The 15,839-nt window shown below is 36.6% G+C and overlaps 4 protein-coding genes across 4 annotated transcripts; 1 reads left to right on the top strand and 3 right to left on the bottom strand.

Annotated features, from left to right (window-relative positions):
• Window positions 1-1,728: 1,728 nt before the first annotated feature.
• LOC119986179 (protein ANTAGONIST OF LIKE HETEROCHROMATIN PROTEIN 1-like) lies at window positions 1,729-2,994 on the bottom strand. The gene is made up of 2 exons (XM_038830737.1): window positions 2,259-2,994; window positions 1,729-2,171 (listed from the first exon to the last, which is right to left on the bottom strand). The coding sequence occupies exons 1-2, from the start codon at window positions 2,992-2,994 to the stop codon at window positions 1,729-1,731; spliced, it is 1,179 nt and encodes a 392-aa protein (XP_038686665.1).
• A 264-nt stretch (window positions 2,995-3,258) lies between these two features.
• On the bottom strand, window positions 3,259-4,460 carry LOC119986178 (L10-interacting MYB domain-containing protein-like). The gene is made up of 2 exons (XM_038830736.1): window positions 3,960-4,460; window positions 3,259-3,876 (listed from the first exon to the last, which is right to left on the bottom strand). Exons 1-2 carry the CDS (start codon window positions 4,305-4,307, stop codon window positions 3,259-3,261), a joined length of 966 nt encoding a protein of 321 aa, XP_038686664.1. The 5' UTR covers window positions 4,308-4,460.
• Window positions 4,461-7,980: 3,520 nt separating this feature from the next.
• Window positions 7,981-13,751, top strand: LOC119985616 (cyclic nucleotide-gated ion channel 4-like). Its single transcript, XM_038829902.1, has 7 exons — window positions 7,981-8,564; window positions 10,125-10,340; window positions 11,543-11,856; window positions 12,347-12,455; window positions 12,540-12,776; window positions 12,882-12,968; window positions 13,062-13,751. Exons 1-7 carry the CDS (start codon window positions 8,037-8,039, stop codon window positions 13,575-13,577), a joined length of 2,007 nt encoding a protein of 668 aa, XP_038685830.1. The 5' UTR covers window positions 7,981-8,036; the 3' UTR covers window positions 13,578-13,751.
• Window positions 13,752-14,107: 356 nt separating this feature from the next.
• Window positions 14,108-14,905, bottom strand: LOC119984979 (dynein light chain 2, cytoplasmic). Its single transcript, XM_038829120.1, has 2 exons — window positions 14,644-14,905; window positions 14,108-14,427 (listed from the first exon to the last, which is right to left on the bottom strand). The coding sequence occupies exons 1-2, from the start codon at window positions 14,779-14,781 to the stop codon at window positions 14,248-14,250; spliced, it is 318 nt and encodes a 105-aa protein (XP_038685048.1). The 5' UTR covers window positions 14,782-14,905; the 3' UTR covers window positions 14,108-14,247.
• Window positions 14,906-15,839: the final 934 nt, after the last annotated feature.

The following is a 15,839-nucleotide window of genomic DNA, read 5'->3' as shown; positions in this document are numbered from 1 at the left end:
AGAGACTGGTCAGGTTGTAGGGCAGACCCAAGATTGGACACATTTGGAACCACCAAACTCATCAATCCAGAGGCGCCCGAGCCAGACCTAAGCCAATATTTTTGTTTTTGCTGAATATAAAATAATGTCAATCCATGCAAATATCATTGTCCATCGAAACCATATTATTCCACACTTTGGGGACCATTGCTTACATAATTGTAGAGCTTTGTAAGTACTACCCATCATTTATTGCACATACATATATTCAAATATAGGCATGAAATTTATGGACATAAAACATATATATATATATATATAAATTCTCCTATGCACAACTAAATTGTGCACTTAAAATATGCACCACTTTTTAAGAGTGTGGATGAGTGATATATCTCTATGGAAATATGATAATATTCATTTTTTTTTAATTCGATTACAAAAAATACAATCTTAATTGTCTAGCCAAATCAATCACACAGTGAGAGCCCAAAATACTATCAACGCTAATATCTCCCATCATATTGACATAATGCAATCTGATTGGTATATATGAAAGTAAAGGTTTTGCACCTCTCACATTATAAGTCGTTTTTTGAGTCTAAGAGTAATAGGTGACGGTCCACGAAAAACAAATATGTGCGGGCTTATGGTCCAGAGCAGACAATATCCTTGATGTATTTCGACTTAGTTTATAAACATGGTCTCGGAGCAAAGTCTCAGTCCAGTTGGACGGGTCTTTATATGTCAATTTGTTGGGTCTGTTATAACTCAACTGATAATTAAGTGTGAGGAGTGTCAAGACTAAAATTCCCTCATTGGTTTGACATAACTCAATCGAGTGATTTATAAACAAAGCACAACTCCTCTCTATCCGTGCGGGCCTGTGAGACAATATCATTCATGTGTTTAGGTTTGGATTTCAACAAATACAAAGCAACTAGTGCACGATAGACCATCAAAAATTTATGTATGATAAGACTAAAACCATGGAGGGATTGAGGGACACAAATATACCAGATTACCCTAGCTAGCCCTTAACTTATATATATATATATATATATATATATATAGAGAGAGAGAGAGAGAGAGAGAGAGAGAGAGAGTTTTGTTTGTTTTGTTTCTCTAGGTATAGGAAATGGTGTTCATAAAATTGATGAACAAAAAAAACAAAAGAAGGAAACTGCATGGAACCTGTGAATATGTGAATGAGTCCACAAACCCACCAGTTCCTTTCTCTATACTCCCACACTTGCCTTACTCTCATCCTCTTCCTTTGTTCCTTCCTGTCTTTCCCATTCTACCCTTCATCATATCCATCACTGCCATCCGGCCATATCCTTCATCCTTTAGTACATTATTATATATATTCTTTAATTCAAGTCCTATGGAGACATTGGGTCTGTTTGGGCGTGTGTTGGGTTTTCAGCTGTTGTGGTGATGTGCTGTGAGTTCTAAAACTGTGGTGCTGTGCTGTGAGTTAATGAAAAAAAGTGTTTGGCGCGTCAATTAAAAAACTGTGTTGAGGTGAGGTAATGATGTAGTTTTGCGTTTGGCAATTACAAATTACGTTGAGGTGTGATGAGAGATAATTTGTTGTTTAAATTATACATTGAAATAAATATATTGTTACATAAAATAAACATTATTGTATTTTAATGTCTAATATTCTATATATTGAAGAAAAGATCGTCTTTAATTACATATATATATATAATATTAATATATATTTCTAAAATTACATTAAACTTATATTTCAAATAATTCTGCTGCAATCATATCTCGTAAAGTCGTCATTTCAATATCTTCTAATACCCCGACGTCGACCTCATTTGCATAGCCATAAGTAGCATTGACGTTGACCGATTCGTCATTGTACGTAGTAAAATCTTCATCCTCAAGCTTGTGCAAGCGTACGAAATTATGTAGCGCCATACAAGCCACTACAATCTTCACTTGAGTTTCAAACGAATATGATGGCATTCGTGATAATATCAACCACTTTTTTTTTAAAACCCCAAAAGTCCGCTCAATAACACTCCTAAGAGACGAATGAGCACGGTTGAATGCCTCACGGGGACCTTGAGGCTCCTGACCATTTTGAAAAACTTCAAGGTGATACCTTTGTCCTTTATATGGTGCAAGATATCCCCGTTGATTAGGATAACCGGCATCGACCAAATAATATTTACCTACATAAAATTTTAAGTTGATTAAACTAATAAAATAAATATAAAATTAATGAATTTGACAATGACAGTAGAGTGAGAATCACTTACCTTGAGGAGGCTGAGGGAAATTATTATTATCATTTCCAAGAATCTCGTGAAATATACGAGAATCATGTGCAGAACCTTCCCATCCGGCGCATACAAATGTGAACAGCATATCGAAGTCACAAACAACCATCACATTCTGAGTAGTCACCCCTTTCCTTCCAATATATGGCACTCGTGCGTCCTGTGGAATAACTGCAGGTATATGTGTACCATCAATGGCGCCGATGCAATCTCTAAAGAATGGCCAATACCTTTGATCGTCATATATTTTCTTAGGAATATCTTTGAATTCGGGATCACGTGGCTTGATAATATCTTTCGACATGCGATATAGGCTTTCTAGTACATTGTGAAAATGCCTATGAATTGTTTCACCAGAGTGTTGAAAACGATCCTGCATTGTTCTATTACCAACACCTTGTGCGACAATATAAACAAATATTGCGACTATCTCCTTCGCCCCCAGCTCACGTGTAGTAACCAATCCATATTTTGTCGTTAACTCGTTGCATAAATCGACAAACACACCTTTTTGCATCCTCAAAATTGCCATGGTTTTTGCAGGATTCCCCTTTATCAGATCGGTAATGTATTTGTGGCCTGTAAGTGAGGATGACCAACATGGCAAATGTTCTTGAAACAACGGATCAAACTCGGTGAAGTAAAATACTGACCCTGCAAATATGGCAATTGTCTCCAACTCTTCATCATCGCTATCATTCCTATTGTCATCCATACCTGAATATATTTACCCATTAGGAACATACAGATAAAATATCCAATCATAAGAATCATTAAAAATATAATCATTAAACACAGAAAATCCAAGCATTTAATCATTAAACATAAAAAATTGAAACATAAAATATCCATAATACAATCATGTTAGAGTAACAGGTGGTAGTTATGACACAATAATAAGAAATAACATTCAACAGTTTCATAATGAAAGTAGGATAACAATAACATAGCAATAAAACAAGAAAATCAAACAACAATCCTAAAGATGATCAGCAGATCCTGGTCCATGAACTTCTTCATACTTCATCTTCAACCAAGTGACCTGCCACTCCGGCCTATTGATCCCATTGAAGTAAATTCGATGTTCTTTATTTTCAAACAACTTCAGGGCAAAAGCTAACAAAGGACCACCATTTGCTGTCTCAGGTATCTCCTCCAATCGAGAACATACATCCTCAATGCAACCATGTAGACAAGATTGGGCTGTGGACTGTGTGCGACTCTGTACCGCAGATGCAAGTAAGGAAAATGATTGGCTAATCTCAGCTCTGACATCATTAACACGCCTCTTCTGTCTACCCCGATTGCCTTGTGCATTTGACCTTCGTCTTGGATTTCCTACACGCACGGGAGGGGTAGGACTACTATTAACCTCACCTACATCAGCACCTGCATCATACTCTGGATCATTAGAATCATCTGGTTCAGATAGATGTACATCATCATTTCCAGGTTGTACTGCATCTGGAACTTCAGGTTCATTTGCTGATGGATTAAGAGCATATAACCCGGTTGCTCCTTGTCCCCCAAACAGAAATTGAAGTGCTTCTCGATTCTCAATCCCATGATTTCGAAACTTTGCGCACCTTCTGTCTTGCTGCGATTAATGAAAGAGATTTATCAAACATATAGACAAAGTTATTTATTAGAATATAACTAAAAAAAACTAAATTGGATTACCTTAATTTTACGTTCCCACCATTCATTGTCAGCGACCACTGTTTCACGTGTGTTATCCCATCCTAAACCAGTCTCCCCTATAACTAACTTCTCCCAAACTCGCCAATCTTTCTTAAGGTTGTCCCATTTATTTTTGAATTGTGGCTGGTCATATAGCTTACCAGTCTTGTCAAAGAAAGAAGAAATTATTTTCTTCCACCCATCACGAGTAAAGTGAGTGTTAGGTCTATCACCGGCCTTCACTCGTTCAACACAAATTTCAAGAAAAATAGCAGTCAAAGCCTGCTCCCAATTTGCCTTCTCTGTTTGGGGGGCTTCATCACATCCATCATTCCTTTGTTGACTCATTTTTACCTAATCTAAAATATTGCATAAATTAAAGACAAAGATAAATAGTAGCATATAATCACTAGCATTGCAGCCAAAATGGTGTATGGTATATATATGTATATATATGTACATGTATATACACATGGGTTTGGGTCTTTTGAAAAAACTAGAGATAGAGAGATGAGTCTTTCATACAAAACGGTATCTCACAAAACAGTATCTCACAAAACAGTATCATAATCAAAACAGTATCTCACAAAACAGTATCTCACAAAACAGTATCATATACAAAACAGTATCTCACAAAACAGTATCTTACAAAACAGTATCACATACAAAACAGTATCTCACAAAACAGTATCATATACAAAACAGTATCACATACAAAACAGTATCTCATACAAAACAGTATCACATTTGCATTTACAAACTGGGTTGGAGATGGTCTAATGGATTAACCCATACTTAGACCTACAGAACAAAGTGCAAGACCATAATAGGCAAAGCTCTTTCCTGGCAGGGTAAGTATAAGGACACAGGTTCCTTGTATACCGCATTTAATTTATGCAATATAGATAATGTAAAGTATATATGTTTCCTGCATGTATGATGCTCGTTAAAGCAGATTGAATAGAACAAGATTCATGGGCAAAGCTCGGTTGTATAAGTAAGGGAGAGCATGGTTTTATGGGCCGAATCCCCACTTTTCTATGCATCAATTCACTAGCCATTCAATCGATTGTCAAGAGGGGAATCTTTACGATATGGATTTAGCTTTCAGCCACAAGCAAAAGACAACTTTAAAAACAAACGGATTTTTTTCCCCTCACCCTCAGTCAATAATTTGTTTTTAATGGGGGGTACAAAAGACTAGTACAATGGTCCTCAATCGAAGACCAAGCAAGAGCTGGGCATTAACGCAAGCAACTATCAGGGCCTATGATCACCATTAATCAAGTTCAGCTAAATACATTATGATTATCAAAGAACGAATATAGGAGAATAGCAAAATATCTAACGGAGTAGAAAAGCAAACACTCACCCAACTACTCCTCTGCTGCTATTCTGAAAGAGATCCAGACCCTTTATGTGCTGAAACGAACCCGATCCAATGTCACGTTTCAACGCTATTTTCGTCGATAAAAAACGCATACAAATGTTAAGAGAACGGATAACAAGAATTGATGAACAAAAATACCAATAAACAAGAAAAAACTCTTTGGAAACTACCTCAATCATGCCATTTGACAGGAGGATGTCGTGCTTCAGGGAGAGAACAGTGGAGGAGCGGCTGGACTTGTTGTAACTGGTAAAAGAGAAGATGATAGGGTTGAGGGTAGAGTTGTAATAATAAAAAAATTAGGAGGACTTTTCTGACATTTCATTAACGTATCTGACGGAAGGTTTAGCGTCCCGCGTGCGTTTAACTTCCACTTTTTTGCTGGCCATAGCTGTGATCTGCTTTACTAAAAAACTCAACTCAGGTGTGGTGAGGTTGCTGCTACCACATGCCCAAACACAAATAACCCAGACGCATCCATATAAAACACAATGAGGTGCGTTTTGCAGTGTTTGAACTCACTGCCAAACATACCCATTATTGTTTGTTGCATCATTTTGGTAGGAAGTGTCATTGTCATCTAAAATTTTGGATTAATTATATATATAATGATTATAGTCTAAACTCATTGATAATTTCGATTCTCTGTCTTCTAGTAATCATTAAGTACATGTAAAGCATATCAATATGAGGTGACTCGGTTGGTAATCAATTGCGTTAGGTATATATGCATCAAGGTTTGAAAGCATATTTTTTTGCGGCAACTTCGTAGATAATGCCAACTAAGAAAATTAAAGGCAGTGCTGTTTGTAGATGATGCCAATTAAGGAAATTAAAGGCAGTCCTGCTATAATGAAGTGAAGGGGAAAAAAAAGTTAAAATAGGTTGTTTGCATCTCCAAATTGTAACGTGAAGTGAAAATGCTAAGAAAAAAACAAAATGAATTCAACAATCACTTAGACAAAATCAAAGAACCATTAGTATGTTGTTGAATAGAAATAAGGAATGTCAATCTTTCATAATTTTATCATCATCTAATTGTTTTCGAATAGGTCCATTTAAAAATATAAATATCAAAGTGATCCTATAATTTTAAGTATGAATTACTTGGACCCTTTAGGAACAGCTCTTCAAATTACGAATTATTCTTCATATTCATTTTACCATTTTATAACTCATAGTCAGATCTCGGTAACTAAATATAATTTAAAAGAGAACGTTCAAGAAATTCATGGTAGTCTGCTCAGGGTTCCAAACTCAACTATGGTAACTAAACACGAGGGTTGTGCTCGTTATGGGACTTCACCCAACACCTTACAACATGAGCTGATGACAATCATGCACCACCTATGTCCGCGTTCCCGAAGGCACCCCCTTCTTTCAAGAGGATTCGTGGCTTGTCAAGCCCAATAAGGTTCTTTGCTTTGCATCGAATTAAAACATGGTCCACTGCTTGTGCTGGGTCCCATCAATTCCTTTGAGTTTCATTCTATCTTGCGAACATACTCCCTAGGCTGGATACTTAAGGCGTTAGCTACAACTCTACATGGGTCAATACGTCCAGCGCCTAGTATCCATTATTTACGGCTAGGACTGCTGGGGTATCTAATCCCATTCATCTCTCAATGTAAGTGTCAGCCTGATAGAGTGCGTTTCGCCATTGGTGTTCTTTTCGATACCTTATCAACTATGTGTGAAGTGAAAATGCTAAGGAAAAAAATAAAATTTTCTTATGTGTCCATCTCCTCATTTGAGATAACTACGACAAAAAAAATACTAGGAAAAATAATGAAGTGATCAATGAACTTGCAATTGATAGGACATGAGTGCATCTATACTTTTTGGAGGAGTTTAATTAAAGTAATTAAAATCAGTGTATATCACATGTTGAATAATTAATTAGTAGCAACATCAATCAATTTAATCTCTTCAAAAGATATTAATTGGGGGCCCTTGAGATTAAAACATTTGACTCTTCTGTGATATCTTGACTATATTTTCTTCCCCAAATATTCCAAACTGTTTATATAAATTAAGAATTGATTTTGAGATTCTTATATTATAGCAATATGAATATGAAAATTGGATTGTGTCAGTTCACAATATTTGCAAACCAAATGTGGTCTGATTTTTTACTATTGTCAGGTGGGAAACTTCTATGCGCACAGGCATGATAGTCGGAGTTTAGGTCCATATTAGATATCCAAAAGACAAACTTATATGATGTCGTTTTCGGTTTAAAAAACAAATAGGACAACTATGCGCACATATGAATAAACTTCAACGAAACGGTTATTGAAGTGTTTTGGTTGTTTGCCAATTAATCTTGTTGTGCTATTTAGGGAAGATCATTATTATCAGATTGTGTGAGCCCCACACTTATATCAATTACGAGACAATATGAATTACTGGAATGATTGAGATCCTATTTACTGGGATCCCTAATATTTATGTATTATTATTAGGATATTTTTGCTTGAATTCAATTATGTACCATAAATAAACAATTAAGGAGGCAGGTGGCCTCCCACTGAATCCGCACTGAGGGCAATCAAGTAAATTCACAAAACTGTCTAATTCCTTCTCTACCACCTCCTACTTCTACCTCTCCAGTTGTTGTATGTCCTTTCTTGGACAAGTTTGAAGCCAAATCCTCCAAAAATCTCTGTACATAAATCAAAGAAAAAATGGCTACTCATCACCAGCAAGAAATCTCACGTGCAAGTGACGTGCAATACGTATACAGTACCGACTCAGATGACAGCGAACTAGAAGGAGTAGACGAAGAAGAAGGAGAGGAAGAAGATGAAGAGAAACACCAGGGTGTGCGTTTCACGTGCCGTCATTGGATGGGTCGGGTATTGGACCCGAGAGCGAAGTGGATTCAAGAATGGAACAGAGGTTATCTGCTAGTATGCACAACGGGTCTTTTTGTGGACCCTCTCTTCTTTCACTCACTCTCCATAAGCGAGTCCGGGATGTGCCTGTTTGTGGACGGTTGGTTAGCCATCACCGTCACTGTTCTCAGGGGTATGACGGATGCTTTGCACTTGTGGGACATGTGGCTCCAGCTCAAGATGGGGAAGATGTCGTCGGGTGGCGCCATCGGTGGTGGTGATGGAGGGTCTCGTAGTGCTCGCAAGGCAGCGCTACGTTACTTGAAAGCCAAAAGAGGATTCTTGCTTGATCTCTTTGTTATCCTACCTATCCCCCAGGTAAGAAAAAATGCTAATTTCTACAATGATTAGTTAATTAATACTGTATTTTTTTAATTCAACCGCGTGCGTTCAACTCTGCATATATAAATAATTTCTGAATAAGTTGCGAGATGTCAATATGATTAGTGAAATTTGAGTTCCCAATGATTCATCCTAGCCAACCTAATTACTCTGAATTGTTCGTGTAATGATGATTAAAACTAAGTTTATGTTTGATTCAAATATATGAAAACAATTTATAGGATTTTGTGTAATAGTGTATTTTTTATGTTAACTGTGTATATTCGACTTTGAACCATTTGAGCGATAGTATCTGATGGTGAACTTATCCCGTCATCGCATGAGAAATTTTTGTGCGATGTGGGTTTCACAGTCCGATTTTAAACTCATATAAGACAAGTGAAATTTGAGTTTATGGTAATTCATCGCACGCCAACCCGATCACTCTGAATAGTTTGCTCACTGTTGATAAAACCGATGACTATGTTTGTTTGGACATATACATAGATGAACAGTCATGGGGATTGGAGATGTGTTTAGGGGTGACAAGTGCATCCTATGAGTTGCTTTCAAGCGTGAACCATGTGACATAAAACTTGTCTTTATTAATACAGTAAAGACTTTGACAGCAATATTATTATTTTGCCAAGAATTGCATTATATATATATTCTTCTGATAATGTGATTCTTGTTTGTGATAATTCCATTACATTATTGTGTGTACTGACATTACATCATCACAAACAGACTAAATGCAGTTAATGAGTTAAGTCACCACGAATAGGACAAATGTGATAAATCATGTGGGTGGGGTTAAATTTATTACCTTTTCAAGAGCCTATAATTCACTATACAGGAAAAAAAATTAAAAAAAAAACACATAGATTTGTGTCTGTGTGTGCAACTGCGCATTATATGAGTTTTTTTTTTTTTTTTTTTTTTTTTAAATTAGGTTTGGTTTGCCACATTGATACCTTAGAACTCGCCATACACACACATAGAATTATAGAACAGTAGAGAATACCGTTCAGATGCGAACATCCACGGACAGATTCCGCTGTTTTTTGAACAATCGGGTCCAAAGCAGTGAGCTCATTTCTTATTTCACTTTGCGGAATTGCTCAAGAAGCAGAGTCCGTAACTTAATAAGGTATGGACGTCTACACTTGAGCAGTGGTGTGTATATATATATATCTCTCGAACATTTTATTAGGTGAAGTAAAAAAGTACATGATTATCTCAAAAAAACTAATAAGCTTGAGAACAAATATATATTTTACAATATGTTAATAGATGAACAATAAGTTTACGTTAAAATTTAATTTAACTATGTACTACTGCTTAAAAATGAAATATATATAGACACGCACACACATATGCATGTGTCTTTAATTATGCCACCTAATTATTTTATTAACCGATAGTTTTGTATGGAATATGAGTATTAATAAGATATTTGGTATGGGAAACTGAGAAATGAAGAAAAGGAATATATATTAGAATTGTATATATATTTACTCTCTCTCTCTATATATATATGTATGTGTGTGGGTGCAGATAGTGTTGTGGGTGGTGCTTCCTTCACTAATGGAGAAAGGATCAGTAACAATGGTGATGACAATGATGTTATTGACATTTTTGCTGCAATTCCTTCCAAAGATCTACCACACAGTCTGCCTCCTTCGTCGATCGCAAAATGCAGCTGCTCATGTCTTTGGTACTGTTTGGTGGGGATTAACTCTCAATCTTATTGCCTATTTTGTTGCGTCTCATGTAAGTATATATTCCTACTCTTTGATATAGTACTGTCGTTTTCGGTTACCCAAAACTTATACTTAGAGTGTGTTTGGATTGAGAGATTTGAAAGGAAATGAAGGAAATGAAAAGAGAGTTTCCTTCAAATTCCCTTGTTTTGATAGTTTTAAAAAAAAATTAAGGGGGGGGGGGGATTTGAAGGGAATTGGAAGAAAGATTTCATTAAATTTTTGTCAAAATTCTTCCTCCCATAATGGAGTCATTTGGAGGGAAGAGATTACTAATTACATCATTTATAAGTTAAATACCTATTTTACCCTTGTACATAATATTTAAACATAAAAATAAGGATAAATTAGTAAATTAAACAAATTTTCTCTCCTTCCTTTTTTTTATCTATCCAAACATGGGAGAGGGAAAAATATTCCCCCTTTCCCTCCCTTCCCTCCCTTCTCTTCCCTTACCCCCAAGTCCCTCAATCCAAACACACTCTTAGGATTACATAGTGTCGTTTTTTATTACCAAAAAAATGTGTTCCTACACTAAAACTTATACTTAAAGTGTGTTTGGATTGAGAGATGGGGAGGGGAGGGGAGGGGAGGTAAGAGAATGGAAAGAGCTTCCTGCCAATTCCCTTGTTTAAATAGTTTATAAAAAATTAAGGGAAGAGATTTGGAAGGAATTAAAGGGGATATTTTATTAAGGGAAGGGATAACCTATCAAGTTGTTTATATGTTAAAAACTTATTTTACCCTTGTACATAACACTCTAACATAAAAATTAAGGATAAATTAGTAAATTAAACTAGTTTTCTTTCTTTCCCTTTTTTTATCCATCCAAACATGAGAGGGGAAAATTATTATTCCTTCTATTCTCTCCCCTCCCCTCCCTACATGGCAAAACTTTTGAAAAATGATTCACCTGAATCAAATTAAGACAGTCAATTATATACACAAAATCATAAACAGTACAAAAGTTAATAATTCCAAACTCTTGTAGTTCAAGGACTTTAATAAAGTAACTTTTGAATTTTAGTTCATTTAATCCAACATCAGATCATGCAAGTAATGAGAATGTTTCTGTAAAGTATGTCTTTCTATTTTCTACTCTTTGTCCACTTACGAACTTTCAAAGATTCAGCAGTGATGAGATATTTATATATATATATATATATAGGGATCCATTTAAGGCCATGTTTGGTTAAATTGATTGATTTACAGGCAGCAGGAGCATGCTGGTACTTGTTAGGGATACAGAGAAGTACAAAATGCTTAAGAGAGCAGTGCAGTGTAGCAGAAGGATGTTCAGTGAAATTATTGACTTGTAAAGAGCCTATCTATTATGGAACAACAAATATGTTGACAGACAGAAAAAGATTTTCATGGGCAGAGAACAAGGGTGCAAGGTCTACTTGTCTTGACACAGATCAAAACTATGACTATGGTGCATATGCTTGGACTGTTCAGCTTGTCACTAATGAAAATCGATTCGAGAAAGTACTTTTTCCAATCTTTTGGGGCCTAATGACTCTGAGGTATTTATTCTTTTTGTTTTTCAGTTGAAAATTCCGGTCCTACTCACATCAAAAATATTGTCACCGGTTCCTGTGAGTTTTCTTATATATCATATGGTTTGGGTTTACCAAAACCAATGTGGTATATCGAACACTCCCCTGTACTTGTAGGTTGTGAACACTCCCCTGCACTTGTACGTTGTGTTATGTCATATCCAACAATTAGACAAGTAGATGCTCCGATGCCATATTGACAATCTCAGCTCTACTCATATCAAATATTGTCCGCTTTGATGTTACTGATTTTTGTGGATACATCGGGTCCACACGACTTTATTTTCCTTGAGTCGTCTGGTCCGTCTCACATAATGGTACTTAAGCCGAAAATACCTCTTAGATGGATCTTGGATAGAGACATGAGTTTTCTTATAAACCACATGGCTATATCTAACATTTTCATAACAGTCTCTTTGCAATGCAATATAAAGCTACATTTACTTGTTATGAACAGTACTTTTGGGAATCTGGTGAGCACAACAGAATGGTCAGAAGGGCTATTCAACATCATTGTTATAACCACTGGACTTCTTCTAGTCACCATGTTGATTGGAAACATCAAGGTAATCAATGAATGATCTTATTGAAAAGAGTACGTACTTTCATGGTAGCTGTTATAAACTCTTGTGTTTTTTATGGTCATGAAGGTGTTCTTGCAAGCAACAACATCAAAGAAACAAGCAATGCAATTGAGGATGAGGAATATAGAGTGGTGGATGAGGAAGAGGGAATTGCCTCATGGATTCAGGCAACGAGTACGCAACTACGAACGACAACGCTGGGCTGCAATGCGCGGTGTCGATGAGAGTAAGATGGTTGGTGACCTCCCTGAAGGCCTCAGGAGAGACATCAAGTACTATCTTTGCCTAGATCTAGTTAGACAGGTAGAACACAAGTACACACATGACACATTTCTTAATTTAAGGAAAAAAAAACCCTCATAATCTTCTCTAAGAAACCTTTTTGATGATTTTTCGATTATGTTTAAGGTTCCTCTTTTCCAACATATGGATGATCTGGTCCTCGAAAACATCTGCGACCGAGTGAAATCCTTCATATTCACAAAGGGAGAAACAGTGAGTTCCAGTCTCATACATTCGAACCATCTTATTTATTCATTTGTTTGATTTTACTGTCAAACAATACCATGTTACTGTCTAACAATGCAGATAACAAGAGAGGGAGACCCAGTTCAGAGAATGTTATTTGTAGTGAGGGGACATCTTCAGAGCTGCCAAGTTCTCCGAGACGGTGTGAAGAGTTGCTGCATGTTAGGCCCTGGAAATTTCAGTGGCGACGAGCTCTTGTCGTGGTGTTTGAGAAGACCATTCATTGAACGACTACCGCCATCTACGTCCACACTAGTCACTCTCGAAGCTACAGAGGCATTTGGACTGGAAGCTGAAGATGTCAAGTATGTGACACAACATTTTAGGTACACATTTTTGAATGACAAGGTGAAGAGGAGTGCAAGATATTATTCACCAGGATGGAGGACTTGGGCTACTGTTGCAATTCAGTTGGCTTGGAGGAGGTACAAGCACCGGTTAACGCTTACTTCTTTGTCGTTTATTAGGCCGCGGAGACCACATTCAAGGAGTTCTTCAATGGGGGAGGACAGAGTCAGGCTTTATACAGCCATGTTAACCTCACCAAAGCCAAATCAAGATGACTTTGATTTCTGATAAAATGATCACAAGGTGTTTGTGTTAAAGTGCATTCCGGAGGCTCTATATGTTCTTTAATTTGTTGAATTTGTATGGATTGAAAAGCTACATCCACATACATCTTTTTGATCTTTTAACATCTATGGTTGTTCTTGCCTTTCTTTTTACCGATTCAGTGATTCCTATCTATTGCAAGTGATTTGACGGAAATAGTTGATAGTAGTCACAAGAAATGCTAAATGAGTTAGCCTATTGTCTATTGAAAGTGATTTGACGGAAAAAGCTGATTACACCAACATAATTATTGATTTTGTATTTCAAAATGTTACAAAATTCATATTTTTAAGTAATATATGACATTTAAAAAAAAATTCCTCAAAAGGGCCTATTTTTTAAAGTTCGTCCAATGCCCCTGAAGACTCAAGTATGTCGTTGACAGCAAAGTTCTGATGGGATCCCCTATATTAATATGGAGTATACTAATTTGATACATTCGACATATATTTGTTAGGCAGGCAGTGGATTACTGAGTCACAATTGTATATTGTCAAGAGAATCAAAAATTTAGAAACAATTTTAAACAACTCAGAATGAAGTGAATTTTGAGGTAAGAAAATATTCATATATTTTTTTCCTAGTCTATCAAACCAAGCAGGCGAGAGTAAATGCAGAGAATTGAAGCAAAAAACTAGGCTTTCACAGCCAACTGATTCTCTTCTCGCTGTGTCACTGCAGAGCCCCTAAAGAGCAAAATTGCAAGACTTCCAACGCAGAAGTAGATGAAACAACCATAACAGTGAGTGACAAATGACCCAAAATCAGTCCCTACAATGCATTGCCATCCTGCTCCATATGCCCCATCAAATTCCTGCATATCAACCCAAAAAATACTTTAGCAAAGACTTTTAAGAGTAAATGCAGAGAGACTGATTTCATTCAACAATTGATGACTTTTTTTAGTGAAAGACTTAAAATCCCAAGTTAGTCCAACGTAACCCAATAACCCAGTCGAGCGGTTTATAAATAAAAAAACTCCACTCCCTCTCACACAACCAAGGCCTTTTTCAAGTGTGCAGTTGCTTACCTTCTTTATGAAGCGAGCGATTTCAATGGAGTCAGTGACATCAAAGTAGTCAAGTGCCTTTGCTGCAAGATCAAGTGCATATTGTTGCATGGTTTGTAGCATATCAGTCTCTCCAATCACTGCTTTCCCTTCTAACATGTTTATTTTATTTCTCCCAAAGAAAAGTCGTTGAAGCTAAGAGTGCTGAACTGGGAGTGAAATTCAGTTCATATATATATATATATATAGATACACACACACACACACACACACATATACATACATATATACAGCAGATTGAGGTTTTGAAGAATTAACTTGTGGTGTTGGTGGATTTAGAGGGGCTAGTCTTAGTTTAGATCCTCTCCTTGTGGTCCCCAACTTAAGCTGTAGAATTATGCCTATTTTGGGTTCATTATTTGATAATGATAAAAACTAGTGGGTCTGCCAAGTTTTGATAAACTAGTGGTCCGATTTGATATTGACACGTGGTAGGCTGTTAGGAGCTTTCCAGTATGATTGTGCCACGTGTAAGAGTGTAGAAGTTTGTAATATTTTGTCGATTTCTACAGGTGTGATCATTTTGTAGACTGAAAGCTTGGGGAGGAAAAAGAACTGTTCGTTGTCTGACTGTGCACCATGAGTTTAAAATGGAGAACGATTGCGCCTTGAATTGTTGGACAACTAACATTATTAGTCTAAACACGACCGTCAGACGGTCCATGGATATAGAAATTTTTCACTTGATAAGTTAAGTCAAACCCTAATACGTAATAAATTGATATTCAATACCATCATCTTCAATTAATCACCCATATTGTCATCTTCAGTTGATCTTCCATTCATTCTCAAATCCCTCCACCCGAAATCAAGAAATCAAGTCGCTCAAAGCGAAATCAAGTTCTCCAAATCCGTCACTAATCCCTCCAAAATTGTAGTGTCGCTCCTATAATCTTCTCCGACTCTCTTTTTCTAACACTTGGGCAAATCCCTCCCTCCAAGCTTTCTCTCTACAAATGGATAGAGATATAGAAAAAAAACTTCGTTTCTCAATCCCGTTAAATTTAATAAAACTATAGAAAAAATAAAAATAAAAGGCTTGGCCCGGCCCTTGGAGACCTAGCAGGCCGGGCCGGGCCTCATGTTTGCAAGATCGCTGGCCAGGTTGGCCCACAAAACAGACTGACCTATGTATGGGCCGTGTCATGATTGGCCTG

Source organism: Tripterygium wilfordii, chromosome 19 (assembly GCF_013401445.1).
Source record: "Tripterygium wilfordii isolate XIE 37 chromosome 19, ASM1340144v1, whole genome shotgun sequence".
Classification (NCBI taxonomy): domain Eukaryota; kingdom Viridiplantae; phylum Streptophyta; class Magnoliopsida; order Celastrales; family Celastraceae; genus Tripterygium; species Tripterygium wilfordii.
The sequence above is the reverse complement of the archived record's forward strand: the minus strand, read 5'-3'. Positions and strand labels throughout refer to the sequence as shown.

Excerpts from the sequence above, each read along its gene's own strand:
- LOC119984979 (XM_038829120.1), bottom strand. The coding sequence starts at position 14,781 with ATGTTAGAAGGGAAAGCAGTGATTGGAGAGACTGATATGCTACAAACC. Across the intron at positions 14,428-14,643 it reads TCGCTCGCTTCATAAAGAAG|GAATTTGATGGGGCATATGG; the intron begins GTAAGCAACTGC and ends GTTGATATGCAG.
- LOC119986179 (XM_038830737.1), bottom strand. The coding sequence starts at position 2,994 with ATGGATGACAATAGGAATGATAGCGATGATGAAGAGTTGGAGACAATT. Across the intron at positions 2,172-2,258 it reads TTTCCCTCAGCCTCCTCAAG|GTAAATATTATTTGGTCGAT; the intron begins GTAAGTGATTCT and ends AATTTTATGTAG.
- LOC119986178 (XM_038830736.1), bottom strand. The coding sequence starts at position 4,307 with ATGAGTCAACAAAGGAATGATGGATGTGATGAAGCCCCCCAAACAGAG. Across the intron at positions 3,877-3,959 it reads GGTGGGAACGTAAAATTAAG|CAAGACAGAAGGTGCGCAAA; the intron begins GTAATCCAATTT and ends CATTAATCGCAG.
- LOC119985616 (XM_038829902.1), top strand. The coding sequence starts at position 8,037 with ATGGCTACTCATCACCAGCAAGAAATCTCACGTGCAAGTGACGTGCAA. Across the intron at positions 10,341-11,542 it reads CCTATTTTGTTGCGTCTCAT|GCAGCAGGAGCATGCTGGTA; the intron begins GTAAGTATATAT and ends ATTGATTTACAG. Across the intron at positions 12,456-12,539 it reads TGTTGATTGGAAACATCAAG|GTGTTCTTGCAAGCAACAAC; the intron begins GTAATCAATGAA and ends ATGGTCATGAAG.